General features: G+C 42.1%; 1 protein-coding gene across 1 annotated transcript in view; it reads right to left on the reverse strand.

The window, feature by feature from the left end:
* Positions 1 to 19,376, reverse strand: part of SH3GL3 (SH3 domain containing GRB2 like 3, endophilin A3) — a 142,013-nt gene that overhangs the window by 8,085 nt on the left and 114,552 nt on the right. Inside the window, exons 7-8 of the mRNA XM_024742815.1 lie at positions 18,333 to 18,436; positions 14,661 to 14,770 (exon numbers count right to left, since the gene is read on the reverse strand). Of these exons, the coding sequence (XP_024598583.1) occupies positions 14,661 to 14,770; positions 18,333 to 18,436 (214 nt within the window). The remainder of the gene's footprint in view (positions 1 to 14,660; positions 14,771 to 18,332; positions 18,437 to 19,376) is intronic.

Consider the following 19,376-nt stretch of genomic DNA (forward strand, 5'->3'; position numbering starts at 1 on the left):
GACCTCTGCTTCAAAGGAAGCAGAGCTTGAAGAACTCCAGAGCATAGAGGTTTGTATTACAAGCTGTGGGGGGGGGAAGGGCTGTTTCCTGCCACCCAGAGAAGAGATAGGAGCTCTTTCTGGAGTCAGGGAGGAGGCCTGGTGAGAGAAGAGGGCAAGGAAGAAGGCTGAACTGCTCCCTGGATTCCACCCTGGGTGGGGGGTCTTAGCCCCACTTCCCACTGGAACTGTGGGGGAAGGCAGGCCCCCAAAGTGCTCTAGACTTGGGGGCACTGAGCACAGTGGAAATGGTGGGTGGTATCATTAAACAGAGACGGCGTCTGAGGGGGCCGCCCTTGGCTCCCCACGAACTGTGAACACGTGTCAAGTCCCGGCAGGAAGTGAGGAAGTGCTGCAGGGGCAGCTGGACCAGAGATGGCCTGGTGGTGGGTACACAGGCTCTGAATGCAGAGATCCAGCAACCCAGAGGCAGAGAGTCAGGCCCCGGACCCAGGCCTGGACCTGGAGTGACAAGTTATCTCGGCTGTGGAAGCAGTTAAGACCCCCGACACGCTTCCCCACCTGCCACTGTGATGTTCCCTAAACTCCCCCTGCACCCAGGCAACCTCTCGGGGTACAGAAGGAGGTAGGAGAGAACCTTGGAGGAAAACCAATAGTCCTTGCAGGAAATTTCAACCGAATGACTAGGTTTAAATCCTGAATTGACAAAGCAATAAATGGATAATCTGCACTTTCTATTGGAAGAGACTGCATTACCTTGAAATGGCAAGATTACGTTTTTTTCCACCATTAGAAGAAATGGAAAAAAGATTAAATTTTTTTTTTTTTTTTTTTTTTTTGCCAAAAAGTTTTGGCCAACAGTAGAAATGGAAAAAAGATTAAGTTGTTTCCGCCATCAGTCTAAACGGAGGCTCGTAAGCAAGTTCAGTTAAAAAGAAATAAAGTTTGTGCCCATTTGCGTGATGGTGTGTGAATCTTCCCTCTCCACAAAAGACAAGTCAGTGTCACCACGGATGGAACCCAAAAGTGCAGGCAGAAAAGGTGACATGTCCTCGGTGAGACCTTTTCAAACTGGACTAGGCACAAACGTGGGCGAGGTGCCTGAGTGCCCAGATCTTCCCGTAATAAAGGAGGGGTCCTACCCAGCACCCCATCTTTGTTGAACACCCACTCCCCTTTCCCCTGGGGTCTTGCTCCACCACCTCCATCTCTATGCTTTCTCGTGCTTGGTAGTTGGCACCTGAAACTGCTGAGAATTTGTGCATGTGAGCTTCTGGCAGCCGAAACCCCAACCCAGTCTTCCTTGTTAAGGCACTAAAACAAAGATTATTTTAGCAGCGAAAAGGGAGTGTCCCTGTTAAATATTTATAATTCAAGCTCTGTTCCACCCCATTTGGGGAAGAAAAAAAAAAAAGAGAGACCCTACCACAAGAATGGTAAGGTGGCCGGTCAGTCAGTACTACATCGGCAACACACAATAGGTCAGGAAACCCTAAAAGAAATTTCACTTCCCTCTTGGCAATAATGTGGACCGGTTTTTAATAATATTGGGCCCCCTCTTGTTTTAACAGCAGGAAAATTCTTTGGATGCCCTTCCCCCAACCCCGCCTTTTGTTTCCCAAAGTCCCTGCTGCCAAGGGCTACTCACGTGTACGGAATTGCTGGGCACACTTTATTCTGGTAGCGATAGCCCCACAGTGAATTAATTCTGCAGTCCCAGTCAGCTATGGGGATGAAATACTAACCCTCCGTTTTTCAGTGAACACCAAGTGCCAGGACAATATTCTAAGTGCCTGTTAGCAGATTTAATTCTCAGAGAAACCCTTTGATGAGGTACCATTATTTCCCCCAATTTGATGGACAGGGAAACCTAGGTTCAAAGCAATTAAGCAGCAGGGCTGATATCTGACCTCCATCTAGGTCCAGAGTCTGTGTTCTTGATCGCCACTTCATGCAGCCACTCTGAAAATTGTTGGCTGGTGAGTTTACGCCCACTCAGTTTCTGAGCCAACCCCAGCCAAGGGGATGGTCCATCACCTAGGTTAGAAAGAGCCTGTGGGTCCTCAGCTGGGCAGGCTCGGGGAGTTCCCATGCCTTGGGATGCTCTTTATTTATTATTTTTTTTGAGAAAAATATTGTTTAAAATCTTTTTTAATGAGGTATAATATATACAGATAAGTGCACATATCATAAGTGTAGAGTTTAATGAGTTTTCACAAACTGAAACATCTGTGCGGCTAGCATCAAGATCAAGAAATAAAACTTTAGTAGCATCTTAGAGCTCAGTCATGTTCTTTCCTCTTTAAGAAAGATGTTCTTTCCATCTTAGAGCTCAGTACTCCCCCAAAGGTAATCACTAGCCTGACTCCTAATGCTATACATTAGTTATGTCTGTTTTTTGAGTTTAATGTTAATGGAATCATACAGTATGCACTCTGGTGTCTCGTTTGTTTCACTCAATGTTATATCTGTGTGGAGTGTGACTAAGTTCTTCATCGTGTTTAATTTTCTGTGTGTGTGTGTCTTTTTGATGTATGTAACAATATAGCTCAGTGTTAGATCCATATAGTCTACAAATAAAGACAACGTTTCGGGGGATGTGTGAGGAATGCTCTTTAGAAATCCTTCTCTGAGCCTGGAAGGCCTGCCCACATCCCAGCTCGCCCTGCCCATCACTTGAGGGATGTCCTTCAGGTACTTATTCTCTGTGCTGCTTCAAAGTGAGCAACTCAGGCTTCAATCAAAAAATGATAATAATAACCAAACAAAAACAGGTGTCTACTCCAGGTGGTGGACCAGACACTAGAGTGGAGGTGGCATCAGATAAGGCTGGCGTTTCTGCAGCCCAGCCGTCTCCTGTGCTCCCTCCCTCTCTCTCTCTCTCTGCCATGTGCCAGGACCTGGGAGCCTGTTCTCCAAGGCTGTGTTTCTCATCCTGACTTTGAAGGAGATAAAGGTGGAGGTAGGAGTGGTCAGTGGGGCAGGGGACATTCTTCTCTCCGCAGCACTAAAAATCACAGCTCTTTTGCTGTACTTGAACTGGGCTAATTTCCAGATCCCCAAAGGAGCCCACTGTACTCTCTTCTCTGCTGGCCCTGACTTTGTGGATTTCGTTACCTGGAAGCATTTGGTCAGAGCATTCCAACTGAAAGGCAAGCTACAACCCCCACTCCTATTTTTTGGGTTGGGGTGGGGAAGGGGCTGGAGAGAGAAGGAAAATTCACACAACTGCTGTCCACATGAGTGCCTATCAGGGTACGAGGTATGGAGTCTACGGAAGCTACTGACCTGAGGAGGGCTCTTTGTCTTTTAGTAAATGCCCCAGACGGCTGTGCCTTTTGAGTTTTTGTTCCTGCTTTTTATAGTTTTTCTCTTGCCTCCCTTGTAGTCAGGCTGCGACCTGTCACTTTTTCCTGCCGACAGTGGGCCTTCCGAAAGCAGTCCCCAAGGCCTTTCTAATCTGCTGCTTCCAGTCTGCTGTAGGCTGGGAAATCAGATAACCAATTATGTAACATTAACAGCTGCTGTGGCGTGGGCTCTTGCTCTGCAGCAAGTACCGCGCGTGCCCAGCACCTCTTATTTATGTGATCTAATTTAACCCTTAGAATAACCCTATGCAGTTGGGGTGATACTTCCTGTTCTTATGATGACAGAATTTTGACCCAGAGGTGAGAGCCGGAATTTGGCCCTTCCTCTGACTCCGAAGCCCACTGTCACCAAGACAGGTGACACCTATCTTGGCTGGGTGAGCTTGTTTTCTGCTCACTTCCTGGTCTCAAATCTGGAATGCAGAGGTATTTCCATGACTTCTGCTACCCAGGGGCAGCTAAGGAACAGAGAGGAAGGTACCTGAGAACAGGTAAAATCGGCAATCACCCTGAGACTTACTATACCTGTACCATCTAACTAGACAGTTCATCTCTTAACGTGTTGGGGCAAAAACACTAACTTGGAACTTTCAAGTCTATTTCTGGTTCACACTCATTCTCAAACACCGAGTGTGCACTATGGGCCAGGCACCATGCCCAACATATTAGACACCATCTCTCTTGAATTAGAACGAGCATATCTGGTTCAAGTTCCCTTCAAAAGGTGTCATTTTTTTTTTCCTATCTAAAATCTCAAGCTCTTGTAGCAAAAATTTTTTTTAAGCTAACACTTCTCCTTGAGCTGACCCAAACAAAGCATTGGTATATAACTCTGATAAATACCACAAAACCCATTTTGTTCAACATCTGTAAGTACTATTTTTGTCCATTTGGTAAGAACATATGGGACAAAAACTTCAGATCCCTGGGTTCTAGCCCTGAGTTAGGTAACCTCTGGGCCCTGATTTCCTTACCTGAAAATTTTAAGTATTAATCTATGGTTAATGCTATGGACTGAATGCTTGTGTCCCCCCAATATTCAGATGTTGAAGTCCTAATCCCCAAAGTGGTGGTATTTGGAGGTGGGGACTTTGGGAGGTGACAGGGTCATGAGGGTGGAGCCCTCATGAATGGGGTTAGTGCCACCCTGTGTACAGACACAACGAGAAGACAGCCATCTGCAAACCAAGAAGAGGGCCCTCACCAGACACCGAATCTGCTGGCACCTTGATCTTGAACTTCCCAGACTTCAGAACTGTGAGAAATAAATGTTTGTTGTTTTAAGCCCCTCAGTCTAGTATTCATTATAGCAGCTCAAGCTAAGACAGTTAAGTAATAAACTAGTAAGTAAAGTCTAGTAAAAGTCTATGAACTACCTTTCTAGAAATAAGAAATCTGTATTTATCCATAGGAGATGGGATTTATTAAAATGACTTGTCAATGGAACTCAAGCTTAATCATTACAATCTATAAAAATAAGCATGTGTAATTTGTTTTTACCTTGATACCAATCCTCCACCACTTACACAGGTTATATGAGATGGGTTTAACTAGTAAAGTTTGTGCCCACCCCCCTTACAAAGCTTTCCCTTGTGTACGGAGATGACTTTTGCACATTTCTCAGAAGCCACGGCCCATTTACTTAACAAAGTTTCCTGGGAGGTGACTTCTCAACTACAGCCAGGTCCAGTGCTTGTGGGTTGGCTCTGCCACTCTGAAGTAAGGAAAAAGGGAAGACAAATGACAGCCTTAATCAGAGGTGGCTTCCTGGCCACTGGCATGGGGATCAGCTTGCAGATGGTGTTTTGCTTGGCCTGCTCCTTGCTTTGTACAGTGTGGATTAGTTGACAACATTTTAAAAATAAGGAGATTGCACATAAATATATGATTTCTGGCTTCTCTCGGAAAATCATAAAGGCTGGCTATCCTAGGTCCACATTCTCAGGCAACAAGCAGCTGCTGTTTGGACAGGGCAAGTGTTCTCTAGGTGGTTACAGACTCCTCTGCCTGTGGTGCTCCTGACTTGGAGGTCTGTCGTCAGACATGTTTCACTGGCCTGGCATTGTTTTCTTACACTTTCCTACCTCTCTCATTCCCATGATCTGGCATTAGGGTTTGCACCTGAGGCCACACCCACTCGACAAGCCCAGGAGGTATCACAAACAAGTCCAGGATTCAAACGAAAAGTCCTCTGGGATTGTGGTGCATGGCTGCCCTGTTTGTAATCCCTGGAAACTGAATTCTACTGGCTATTTTTAAAAACGTAAGTACATATATTACTATTTAGATAACAGTATTTTAAATTTTAGCTTAAAGACCAAGCATACCATTGTAGAACGTATACTAAGATTTTTGAATACGCATTTGAGACAATATAACCATTTCAGCCAAGAAGTATTAAAATTCCTACAACTAAGTTAGAAATTACGTCCTACAGGCTTTTCAAAAACTCTTTTTGCAGACTATTTAGAAGAGTTACAGGAAACCATTCCCTGCAGCGAGAAAACCTTTCTCTCTAAAGCTTCCTTGAGATGAAAAATAAAACAAGTACTCTTCCCCTTTCGCACATCAATGGCTACTGATCAACAATACTCATCAGAGTTCACATTTTAAGTTTTAGTAATATTTTTTAAAATACAGAAAATATAAAAATGTTCAATCTGCACTTTTCAAATTTTTACGAATGCTGAGCACTCAGAAAAGATAACTATTGCAGCCACAGAATTTAGAGCTGGCAAAGAAACTTGGAATGTACTAAGTCCAATCACTTCATTTAGGGACAAGTAGAAATCAGTCTAGAGATGTTAAGAAACTCTTCCCAAAGTCACACAGCGAATAAGTGCTAGAGTTTGAATTCCAACGTGGGGCTCCTGTGTTTTGCTTATTTCTCTTTGTCTATAACTCTGACTCTGAACCACAGTCGATCATATACAGAAATGGATATTGGGGGAGGGCTGGTGGCAGGGGGAAAAAATAAAAAATAAGAAAAAAGTGGAAAGAACAGAAGACAAAAAATGAAAAATAGCTGCTGACTGAGCAATCATCATTGTCACTGCTGTGTGAAATTTTAATTTCCTCTTTGGAAATTTAGGTTAAAAATACATCTATTTCTATTTACAGAGTGCTCGTCTTCTTTAAGTTTCACACTTCACATTTTACTTTTGAATACACGTTTATTTTCTAATGTAATCCTAGAGATTTCACTCCGCTGAGGGGAACGACTTAGGCTCTCAACATTATATCCGAGCCCCCTCAGAAGTGTGAAGGCATTTATAAAAGTCTCTTTGTACCTACAGGGAGTTAGAACGTCTTAATATAAGCCATTTGAGAGATTTATTTTGCCTCACTCTGAAAGGCCTGTAGCACACATTTGGAAACCACATTTGTTCACTCATCTCAGCCTTCCACATTCTTAACGTCCATCTCAGTTTGGTCCATATTAACCCTCAGTTGTGATTATATAAAGTGGTGCCCTCTTTAAGAACAGCAGTGAAAATGAAAACCTTCACAAAGAAATGAGTTGATTGAAAAAATGTAAAAGATACTCTGTCTTATAGTCTTTACCTTTAGAATTCAGCAAGCGATAACTCACCCAGGGTAGGGAAGATACTTGAGCATAGGTCACAAGCTCCTATACTATTTTCCTCAAAACCAAGGGTTTTCTGGGAACGACCCAGGCACGCATTTTAGCACGAAGACTTTTCTCGGCCTCCCTTTCTCTTTGGGGACACAGAGGCAGCACACGCTGCGGAGGCGTCATGACCCCACACTCAGGGGCTTGGACAGGCGGTGGTTTCTCCTAGCCAGGGCCTAAACTTGGATTTTTGTCTGCAATCCATCATTTCAAGATGTGATTTCCAACCCCCCCCCCCCAACCCCTTCTCCATTTCTGGTCACTTCATTCATTCTCCTAAGTACCTAGAAATGATATTATCGAAGATTCCATCTCAGTCCCACAATGGATTCTGCCTAATTGATCTATGTCCTTTCATCTCCCTTTTTTTTCTTTAGAAAGAAGAAATGATGAAGAAAATGTTCTTGGAATTCACTTCTGGCAGAGTCCTGTGAGCTTTGCTTTAAATTGTTAGTGAAATGCTTGACATTTTTCCTTCGCTTTATAAACATTATGTGCAAATCATTCAGAATCCTAATGGAAGGTAATTTCCCATTAACGCAGGCTATAAAAATGCCATTTTCTTCTGAAACTGTGCCTTAGAAACAAACAGTACAAGATCTCTGCACATTTGCAGATTCTCCCCACAAATCAACGAAGCCCGATACTGAAATGGGGACGAAAGCTACCACCAAGGGAACTTTCTAGAGGCAGCCTAGAAAAGGCAGAGGCATGTCATGGAGTTTGCCACAGTGGAGAATCCAGTTGTGGACACTGAGCCTTCTTAAAAGCCATCTTTGGCACATCTGTGATCTCTGGCTGACAATCACCCTTCTAACAACTTAATCTGCCTAGGGACTGAGCTACTGGCCGAGAAGGAGGGGACGTAAGCACTGACACGCACAGCCTGGATGAGGAAGCCAAGGAACTCACTGTCCTATCAGTGTTTTCTTCTTCCAAGTCAGATGAATACAACAGACTCCCTTGGCAACCACTTCCTTCCCCAATTCCCTCTGATCAAGAACCTTGGAAAGAAATCATTCCCGATGCTCTTGAACATTCGCTAACACTTCCCAGTATTCTTTCTTAAAGATATAAAATAAAAAATCTATAAGGTGAAGTGCCCAGCTCTGCTACTTACAGGCTCTGTGACCTCAGGGAAATCTCACTTAACCTCTCTGAGCCTCCACTTACTCATCTGTAAAATGGGCATAATAATGGTACTAGAAATGTGTCTGAAGTATTTAATACATGACCTGACCCCTAGTAAGGACTCAAGACGTGTAACTGCTATATTGTTAAATTATTATTTATTACTGCTTTATTTTTTATCACTTCCTCGCAATATTGTTACGAGTATGAAATGAGTTATGTATATAAAGCATCAAATAATAATACCTGGCTTATTTTTGGTACTCAAATGCTATGTCCTTATGTCCGTAAATGTTACTTTAATTAAAATACTTTTTCATTTTTATTTTATGCCAGTCTGAGAGGTCAAATTTAGTATAGGTAGATGAAAACACCTTCATCAAAGGAAAACTGAGTTCTCTCTCATAGCAAATGAGAGCATGGTATATTGGAAGCTTGACTGGAGGCCTCATCTCCAAGAACTACCCCCCTGTTTGGATGCAGGCTGTAAGGGCAGAGAAGGTGGGGTAGGGATTGAGCCCTGGGGTCCTGGGGTCTGCTGATTCTGCTTCATTCAGATATAATACAGGGAGGGAGGTGGGCTGGAGTTGGGACTCATTTTCAAAGTTTTTAGTTAGTTTGTTTATATTCAGCTTCTTTCTAAACAGAAATTTTGAAATGGATTACAATGACATATGTATTCAGAATAGAGGTTTTACAAACCAGAAATAGAAAAGTAAAGCCATCAAAAGTAGGGAAACAACATATTTTCATCCAAACGCGAGAACCTGTGAGTAAAGGTGGGAGGGGACTATTAAAAATGATACTAGAGCAACAGACATACACTGGGACTGTCCCAAGCAAACTAGGGTGCATGGTCGCCCTCGACAAAGGGGAGGAGGGGCACATGCACTAGCTGCGGTCATTTTATTTTTTTTTAATTTTTTTTATTCTTATAGTTTTTGCTTTTTATTTCTTTTTTACATCTTTATTGGAGTATACTTGCTTTACAATGGTGTGTTAGTTTCTGCTTTATAACAAAGTGAATCAGTTATACATATACATATGTTCCCACATCTCTTCCCTCTTGCGTCTCCCTCCCTCCCACCCTCCCTATCCCACCCCTCTAGGTGGTCACAAAGCACCGAGCTGATCTCCCTGTGCTATGTGGCTGCTTCCCACTAGCTATCTATTTTACACTTGGTAGTGTATATATGTCCATGTCTCTCTCTCGCTTTGTCCCAGCTTACCCTTCCCCCTCCCGATATCCTCAAGTCCATTCTCTAGTTTAATGACTGCTGTGCTTGCACTTCACATCTGGCATTGAGCTTCCTGGGGGCAGGGAGAATAGAGAATATAATGGGGCACACAATTTTCTTTAAAGAAGGAAGTACACCTATTCTTCAAAAGCCATCAATTTTCTCATTATGAAATACATTTCTGTTTATTCAAATATGCTTACTGAAATGCAACTTAGAGAATATCTTGAAAACAGGAAAATGCTGCCCATAATCCTACCATTTAGCCTGGTCTACATGCAGATATTGATTTACAAAGTTGTAATCATAGAACACTTATAACTCTGTGTCTTTCTTTTCAACTTAATATCAAACCCTAAACATTTTTATGCTACTACATAATTTCCACGTTAGTAACTTTGAATAGCTGCATACTACCCCATTTGATATACCACTGCCTACTTAACCATTATCCTACTATTGACAAATATATATAAATAAATATTGGTCATTAGGCTGTTCCCACTAACAACTTTTTCTTCCTCTATATAGTACTGTAATAGATAGAGGAATATGCTTTTGCTTAAATTATTTCTTTAGGATACATTTCCAGGAATGAAGCCACTGAGAGTATATAAACATTTTTCTTAATTTTGATATATACTGCTAAGTTGATTTCCCAATGAGTCACCCCAGGGGTTGGCGGACTATGGCCTTCAGGCCAAGTAATGTTTTAATGGAACACAGCCATGCCCATCCATTTTCATATTGTCTGTGGCTGCTTTCACACCAGAACAGAGTTGGGTAGTTGCAACAGAGACCATATAGCCCACGAAGTGTAAACTATTGGGTTGGCCAAAAAGTTCGTTCGTGTTTTTCGTAAGAAAACCCGAACGAACTTTTTGGCCAAACCAATATTTACAACCTGTCCCAATACAAAAAGAGCTTGCTAACCCTCAGATTATCCTAATGTACGTTCCCATACCGCCTGTACATGGTACCACATTCTAACAGAAATGAATTATGTGGGGTCAGACATTTTCTTCCACAACTTATTTGTAGTAGATGTTCATGCTAGAAACTGCAAGCTGGCCATCAAAACCCTCTCTTTCCTTCTTCACAGTAATATAATGTTAGGATGTGGCTCTCCAGCGAACCTCCCCCCCAACCTTTGCAGCTAGTTGTTGTCCTGTGACTAAGCTCTCCCCAGTGGGATGGGAGTGGAAGTGATGTGAACCACCTTTGGCTCATTTCCCTAAGAGGAAATCTCTAGCCCTGGACTTCCATTCTTAATTTCTATCTTGTTTGAACCATTGCTCTCTTGAGTTTCTGTATGACAGTAACTACTATTACCCTAACTACCAAGCAAAAACTGGTACCAGAAGTGGGGTATTGTCATGAAAAAAGCTAAAATTAGTGGCTCTGACTCAGTGGCCAGGTAGTGATGAAGAAGAAACAGATATAATCGGTGTGAAAGCTGGTGACCCTTGTTAGGGTGTGGAAAAACATATGGTAAAACTTTTGCCTATGATAACTTTCAAAGCATACCACATACCAGGGGCTCTAAAGGAAGGAACTGGAGAAAACAGAATGTTAGTGGATGTTACCTCCCATCCTTGGTACATCTAGCGAATTATTATACGAAAGAGAAGAACTGCCCAGTTTGCAAGCAAAGATAAAAGAGAAGAGAGAAAAATCAGACGTTGGGTCCCAGCATATTAGAAAAGCTTCTGTACCCCCAAGGAACAGAGGGTCAGCAGGTTGAGCTCCAAATCATTCTCAGAGACTTCTCTCAACCCAGTGAAGGCACCTAGTTCCACAGCAAAGATTAATCTAAAAGTATTGCCTTCTCACTCAAGTCTGCTGTTTCAGATGGCCTCGAGGTAGCCTCAATAAGTTAAGAAAGGTTAGACAAGAAAGGAAAGAAGTAAAGCAGTCTTAAGAGCTACATCTAAGAAAGAAACTTGGACGTGATTACCGGCACATGGAACTGCCTGGGAGATACAGATCAGAAGCTATTCCGTTTTTGGAGGCATTGAATTGTGAAAGGAAGTGCAGGTCTAACCTGAAAACATCTGCATCTATTGAAACTCGAAGAACCCTCAAGGCCCCTAAGCAGCAGTAAGCACAATTCTCACAGGAGGCAGGTTTCCAAAGGCCACTTCGGATGTGAAGTGAAGATGTGGAGGCCATGAAGGACTTCTGAGAAGGCAAATCTAGGGACCTACAGGCTAAAGGACAGGAGCGATTCCTCCTGCCACCTTCCAAGGGAGCAGAACCAGGGTCTAATCTTCTTTCACTGACATAGTCCTTGCCATTCCTGTCCAGCAGAATTCCATCGTTACTATAGACTAGTGGCTGCTTTGGATTTCCCGATGTAACTAGGTATGGCTGCCCAGCTAGAGACTGCACTTCCCAACTTGCTTTGCCACGACCTGTGGTCACTGGATCTGAGTTCTCATCCCTGGAATGTGAGTGTGTCACTCCTGCCTCACTGGCTTAAGAGGAAATGTCTAGCCTCGCCTTCTGTTCTTTCTCCCCTTCCTTCTGGCTGGAGTGGCAACAACTAGGACAACTTGGAAGCCACAGGGATGAAGATGGCAGAGCTACCATCAGCTGTGTCTCCTGAGTGACTCCACGGACGAGAACCACCCATCCTCTTGGAATATCCTCCCTGGATTGTTGCATGAGTGAGAAAATCTTATTTTGTTGAGCATCCGTTGTACTTTGGGTGTCTCTTCTTTTTTAAACAGAAACTAGTGTTACCCTAATACACTACAAAAGAACTTCCCAGAGAACTGTACCTGAGTATCCTCTTGATAATATTCTAATGAAATCAATTTTATTCAAAAAACTTTACATCAAAATGTAAATTAAAAAGCAGTACTACATGCTATAAAGAGACTGTAACCGTGCGCATAATTATGATGAAAAATAGACAGTTTTATTAAATTCAAGGTAGGTACTTTTGCCTGTAGAAGTCTTTTAGCCTGAGGTCTATCTTCTCTGTTAAAGCTGGACATAAAAATATTCCAGCACAAAGCTGTAGCTTTATCTCCTTGAAATTAGAATGACTAAAAGAGAATTGAAAAAAAGAATAATTTTCTCATGATGTGATTCAAGGTTCTCCAGCTCTATATCCATTTAGCACCTAAAGCCATCTTGGGTAACAAACAGCAGAGAGATGCAGCCAGTGGGACGTATGACACTGAATGACTTGAAGTTTGCATTAATCCAGCAGACTGAGTGCAAGATCGCAGACTTCCTTTCATGTATCGAATCACTAATGATTATAAAATGGGTATGTCTTTAATTCCAAACAATGGATGAACAAGAAAGAACACTGTTGGTAGACCATAAATTATGAGGAATACAAGGAATACCTGAAAGATGGAAAGCAGCAGATGGAGGAAATGAAGCTCAAAATGGTTCCCAAAAAGAGATGCAACAAAAGTGGATTTGGAGGATACCCAAAACTCAGAGTAAGCGGTTTGGGGAGCTGGATGACTGGTTGGCATTCTGGGAAAAGAGCAGCTTGGTTAAGTCCTCCCATCCTGGCTTTGTACCAAGTACCTGGGAGCCCAGGCGTCTGCCTCCAGGAAGGAGTATTGCGTGCAGGGACCTGAAACAGTGCCATGAGGAATGTAACCAGACAGACAACTAGAAACCAGTGCACCTCCCCCGGCGGAGCATCCCTAATCCCTCAAAACCATGGAAAATAGGCAGCAGTAATAGACGGCACCATAGGCAAACTAACTAACGTGGAATCTCCAATTAACAGTTGTGCACAGAACCAAGAATCATTGTTTATCCATTAATGCTTGGCAAAAATTGAAGTCTAATGACACAGGTATGGGGAAGCATGTATTGCTCCATTCATGGTAGTGTACCCGTTTTAGCAGGTAATTTGGCAATGTCTACGATCACTTAAATGCATTCACTCTAACTCAGTAATTTCATTTCCAAGAAAGACTTGCCCATCAGCATGTGGAGGCAGATAAAGGACATTCTTTTTAGCAAATAACTGGAAACAACCTTAATGTCCATTAATGGGGAAATGGTATGTATAATGGAAAACTAGGAAGCCATTAAAAAATAGTGGGATAACATATATACAATGGAATATTAGTCGGCCATGAAAAAGAATGAAATAATGTCATTTGCAGCAACATGGATGGACCTAGAGATTGTCATACTGAGTGAAGTAAGTCAGACAAAGACAAATATCATATGATATCGTGTATATGTGGAACCTAAAGAAAATGGTACAAATGAACTTTTTACAGAATAGAAATAGAGTCACAGATGTAGAAAAAAGACTTATGGTTACCAGGGGGAAGAAGGCGGGGGAGGGATAAAATGGGAGATTGGGATTGACATATACACACTACTATATATAAAACAGATAACTAACAAGGACCTACTGTATAGCACAGGGAACTCTACTCAGTGCTCTGTAATGACATATAGGAAAAGAATCTAAAAAACAGTGAATGTATATATATGTATAACTGATTCACTCTGCTATACACCTGAAACTAACACAACATTGTAAATCAACTATACTCCAATAAAAATTTTTAAAAAGTAGTGGGATAGATCTATATGCATGACATGGAAATAACTCCAAGACACAGTGATACATTTATAAAACCTAACCACAGAACAATACATCTAGTATGATCTTGTATTTAAAAAACAGCAAAAAATCTAAAACGGTGTGTATATCGTGTCTCTATCTATGCACATAAATAGATATGACAGTGTTCATACCAAATTTTTAACAATGGCTACTCTTAGAGAGGGGCTTGGGATGGAGTGGGTGGTCATAGGAAACTAGAGCATGATTTATACCACTTGAATTTTATTTTTCTCAGTTTGATCGTTTTATTTAGGAATATATTTGTGCCATTTGTCTAATTAGAAAATGAGGCAGCACTTAAGGCAGTGCCTACTATATAGCAGGTGCTCAACATACGCTAATTCAAACTTTTTTAAAATTAGTAAAATATTTGGAAAGTGTTAAAAATGTAAATATAAGGGATAATGTAGCATGATGTTTGTATGGCCAAGGTTTGACGCATTAGAAGGCAATAAGTAAAGTGATGGAATTCTTCCTTGATATAAGTACTCGAAACAAGGAAGTAGGAAAAGGGGCATTACTAGGGGGAAAAGGGAATTCTCCAAATAATAAGAGAGAAATCTGAGGTCTCAAGATAATCACACAGAATACAACAATAAGCAGTAAGTAAACGCTTCCAGCAGAGCTGTACCGAAGGGCGCACCGCACCCACAGAATGGTCATCTCACCTGTTGCCTTTGCTGAAGAGGTGGTGGATACCCCATTGAGCTCACTAGGACTCCTTTTCATGGGCCGTGGCTTGTATTCTCGTTTGGGGACGTTGGATGCAGCCGATATTCTGTAATACAGATTTGAAGGTCAGTCAGACAGCTGATGAGGAAAGCAAAGCCTCCAAGCCTACGTTTGCTCTGCTGTAATAAGCCTACAAATTTAGGTCCTAGGTGATGGTCGCGAAGGGGGTGATTTTTACACGTTGATTCGTGAGTAGCCCTAAGTGATAGCTTTGATATCCCAAATGTAGTTTTTCAACTCTATGCAGACACACCTCATTTTATTGCACTTCACAGATATTGCGTTTTTTATAAATTGAAGGTTTGTGGCAACCCTGTGTACTACAGGTGCCATTCTTCCAAAAGCATTTGCTCACTTTGTATCTCTGTCACATCTTGGTAATTCTCAAAATATTTCACACTTTTTCTTTATTATTATATTTGTTGTGGTGATCTGTGATCAGTGATCTTTGATGTTACTCTTGTAATTATTATGGGCCCCACACACTGCGCCATGTAAGACGGCAATCTTAACTGATAAATGTGTGTGTTCTGACTGCTGCAGCTACCACCTCCAGCTGTTCCCCTATCTCTCTCTCTCTCTCTCTCTCTCTCCTCAGGCCTCCCTATTCCCTAAGACACAACAAAATAGAAATTAGGCCAATTAATAACCCTATAATGGCCTCTAAGTCTTCAAGTGAAAGGGTCTCATGTTGCTCACTTTAAATCAAAAGCTAGAAATGACTACGCTGAGTGAGGAAGGGATGTCCAAAGCCAAGAGAGGCCAAAAGCTAGGCTTCTTCACCAAACAGCCAAGTTGTGAATGCAAAGGAAACGTTCTTGAAGGAAATTAAAAGTGCTACTCCAATGAACACACAAATGGTAAGAAGGTGAAACAGCCTTATTGCTGATATGGAAAAAGTTGTAGTGATCTGGGTAGAAGATCAAACCAGCTACAACATTCCCTTAAGCCAAAGCCTAATCCAGAGCAAGGCCTTAACTCTCTTCAATTCAGCAAAGTCTGAGAGAGGTGAGGAAGCTGCAGAAGAAAAGTTTGAAGCTAGCAGCAGTTGGTTCAGGAGGTTTAAGGAAAGAAGCCGTCTCCATAACATAAAAGTGCAAGGTGCTGATGTAGGAGCTGTAGCAAGTTATCCAGAAGATCAAGCTAAGATCATTAATGAAGGTGGTTACACTAAACAACCGATTTTCAATGTAGATGAAACAGCTTTCTATTGGAAGATGCCATCTAGGACTTTCATAGCTAGAGAGGAGAAGTCAATGTCTGGTTTCAAAGCTTCAAAGGACAGGCTGACTCTCTTGTTAGAGGCCAATGCAGCTGGTGGCTTTTCAGTTGAAGCCAATGCCCATTTACCATTCTGAAAATCCTAGGGCCCTTAAGAATTATGCTGAATCTACTCTGCCTGTGCTCCAGAAATGGAACAGCAAAGCCTGGATGACAGCACATCTGTTCACAGCATGGCTGACTGAATATTTTAAGGCCACTGCTGAGACCTACTGCTCAGAAAAAAAGATTTCCTTTCAAAATATTACTGCTCATTGACAATGCACCTGGTCATCCAAGAGCTCTGATGGAGATGTACAATGAGATCAGTGTTGTTTCATGCCTCCTAACACAACATCCATTCTGCAGCCCATGGATCAAGGAGTGGTGTCGACTTTCAAATCTTATTCTCGAAGAAATACATTTTATAAGGCTCTAGCTGCCATAGATAGTGGTTCCTCTTATGGATCTGGGCAAAGTAAGTTGAAAGCCTTCTGGAAAGGAATCATCAGTCTAAATGCCATTAAGAACATTTATGTTTATGGGAAGAGGTCAGAATATCTATGTTACCAGGAGTCTGGAAGAAGAATTCCAACCCTCATGTATGACTTTGAGGGATTCAAGACATCAGTGGAGGAAGTAACTGCAGATGTGGTGAAAATAGCAAGAGAACCAGAATTAGAAGTCGAGCCTGAAGATGTGACTGAATTACTGCAACCTCACGATAAAACTTTAACAGATGAGGAGTTGCTTCTTATGGATGAGCAAAGAAAGTGGTTTCTTGAGATGGAATCTACTCCTGGTGCAGATGCTGTGAAGATTGTTGGAATGGCAACAAAGGATTTAGAATATTATAAAACTTAGTTGATAAAGCAGCAGCCGGGCTTGAGAGGATTGACTCCAATTTTGAAAAAAGTTCTACTGTGGGTAAATGCTATCCAAAGCATTGCCTGCTACAGAGAAAACATTTGTGAAAGGGAGAGTCAATCAACGCAGCAAACTTCACTGTTGTCTTCTTTTAGAAGTTGTCGCAGCCTCCCAGCCTTCAGCAGCCACCACCCTGATCAGTCAGCAGCCATTAACATTGAGGCAAGACCCTCCACCAGCAAAAAAGATTAGCACTTGCTGAAGGCTCGGGTGATGGTTAGCTTTTCTTTAGCAATAAAGTATTTTTAAATTAGGGTATATACATTGTTTTTTTTTTTTTAGACACAATGCTATTGCACACTTACCAGACTACAGTTAAGTGTAAACATAACTTCTACATGCACTGGGAAACCAAAAACTGTGTGACTCACGTTATTGCAATATTTGCTTTACCGTGGTAGTCTGGAACCAAATTCCCCATCTCTCCTAGGTATGCCTATATTTGTAAAGTATTTGTCTCTCATAAAGTCTCTGAGGCATCTAGCAAGTACCAGGGATGAACTGGCACTCAACAATGTTAGCTTCCTTCTCTTTTTCCTCATATAAAGATAGAATTAAGAAAAGATGCTCATGTGAGCAGTAGGTGAGCTACCTGCCTACAAAAGTGGATAGTTCAGAGACTGTACACACCTTTTGTCTTCCCTCTATAATTACTGCATTGATTTAAGCAAAAATCTCTCCAAATTTATTCATTATAATCATCCTGTGTAAACCAATTTTCTGTTATCAAACCTGGTCAAAAATTAGGGTAGTTTTTTAACCCAGTATTTTAATTAATAGGTTTACCATGTACACTACATATATCACTGATTTTCAGAAAAGTAGAGAATACACTTATCAGTAAAGTCACAGGGAACCCAGCAATGTTTCTTTGACCATTCAGAGGGTATTTTTGACTCTTTCAGTATCTCTCAGAGTCAATGTTATGAACATGGGCTGGTATTTATGCTGGTGAAGTAAAAACACATCTTTTTCGAGACATTTACATACTAACTGAATATCATCTCACTCCTCTCCACATCCCTAGATGTTGGGGAGGGAGTATATGCCATCCCACCCTCAGCTAAACCCTCATCCAGTCAGCAGTGAAGCCAGGACAGCTCTGTAAGGGCTGAATTCGAAGGCAAGTGAGAAACTTTGGTTGCCCTAAACACAGGTCATGAGTAAAGGCTTGAGTGAAAAGAAAAAGGAGAAAAGCTTCCAGATCCCTTTTCCCAGTTCCTAGTTCTGTCCTATTGGCCAAAGCCATTTATTTATTATCTCAGTGCTATCCCACACCCAACCATGAAAGCCAGCTAAAGAAAATTCAAAACAGAATGGGGCAGTGGGAAGGGGAAGATGGAGAGAAAGAGAGAGAGACTGATTTCGATTGATTTTTAACTCTGCAGCCCTAGGCTTACAATGAATGCAAAGGCTCTTACCGCATCTGTAGCTTGCTCTGTAGCTCCTGCAGAATCTCTGTGGACTGTTTGTGATAGTCTAAAGCTGCATCTATAAACACGGCCAACTGGCTGACTTGTTCTACCTGCAGCAGAAGTGGAAAATTACTCCATGGAAGCCAGCGCCTGTGTAATGTTCAGAAAGAGAAGAGACCAGCAACAAAGACCCGGCTTTGCAGGGAAGCACCCTGTCTGCCTGGGTTCTGGTCTATTTCATTTCATTTCATCACGAAGTAATAATCACACAGGTCATGGTATAGAGCTATAAGTGCTGGAAAAACATGTTCAAATTTATTTGTGATTATGAAGTTGATTTAACTCAATAAAAAAAGGTCTACTTTTCCAATTAGATGATCTTCTCAGGAGATGTTTATGCTATAAAGTTCATGGATCTGAAAACGGAGAGATAAAGCTTTTCCAATTACAAACGAAGCCAAGGTTTAGTAAATGAACTGCTTCCTTAGCGAAGTGTCTCTACGGGCACTTTCTAGCTAAGTCACATCAAGAAACTAAGTAGAACTTCCCTGGTGGCGCAGTGGTTGAGAGTCCGCCTGCCGATGCAGGGGACATGGGTTTGTGCCCCGGTCCGGGAGGATCCCACATGCCGCGGAGCGGCTGGTCCCGTGAGCCATGGCCGCTGAGCCTGCGCGTCGGGAGCCTGTGCTCCGCAACGGGAGAGGCCACAACAGTGAGAGGCCCGCGTACCGCAAAAAAAAGAAGAAGAAAGAAAGAAACTAAGTAAGTTAAGCTGTTCTTGGATAAGAAGGGAAGCCAGGAAGCAGGGCACGCACCAGGCGAAGACCTGCCAGCCCCCTATATGTTTTTGTTGCCCCCTATATGTTTTTGTTGCTATCAGCGCAAAATCATTTCCCTGAAAAAAACAGCCCAAAGGAATGAACTAGAAAGACTCTGGCAGCTCTCTTTCCCATGAACCAAGACATTCATGAAATCAGTGACCAAATTACAGTGGACGTAAAAAACTAAAATGAAAACGTTATGTTACATAAAAAAGCCTGGAAGGCCTGA

Source organism: Neophocaena asiaeorientalis, unplaced genomic scaffold (assembly GCF_003031525.2).
Source record: "Neophocaena asiaeorientalis asiaeorientalis breed wild unplaced genomic scaffold, Neophocaena_asiaeorientalis_V1.1 scaffold155, whole genome shotgun sequence".
Classification (NCBI taxonomy): Eukaryota; Metazoa; Chordata; class Mammalia; order Artiodactyla; family Phocoenidae; genus Neophocaena; species Neophocaena asiaeorientalis.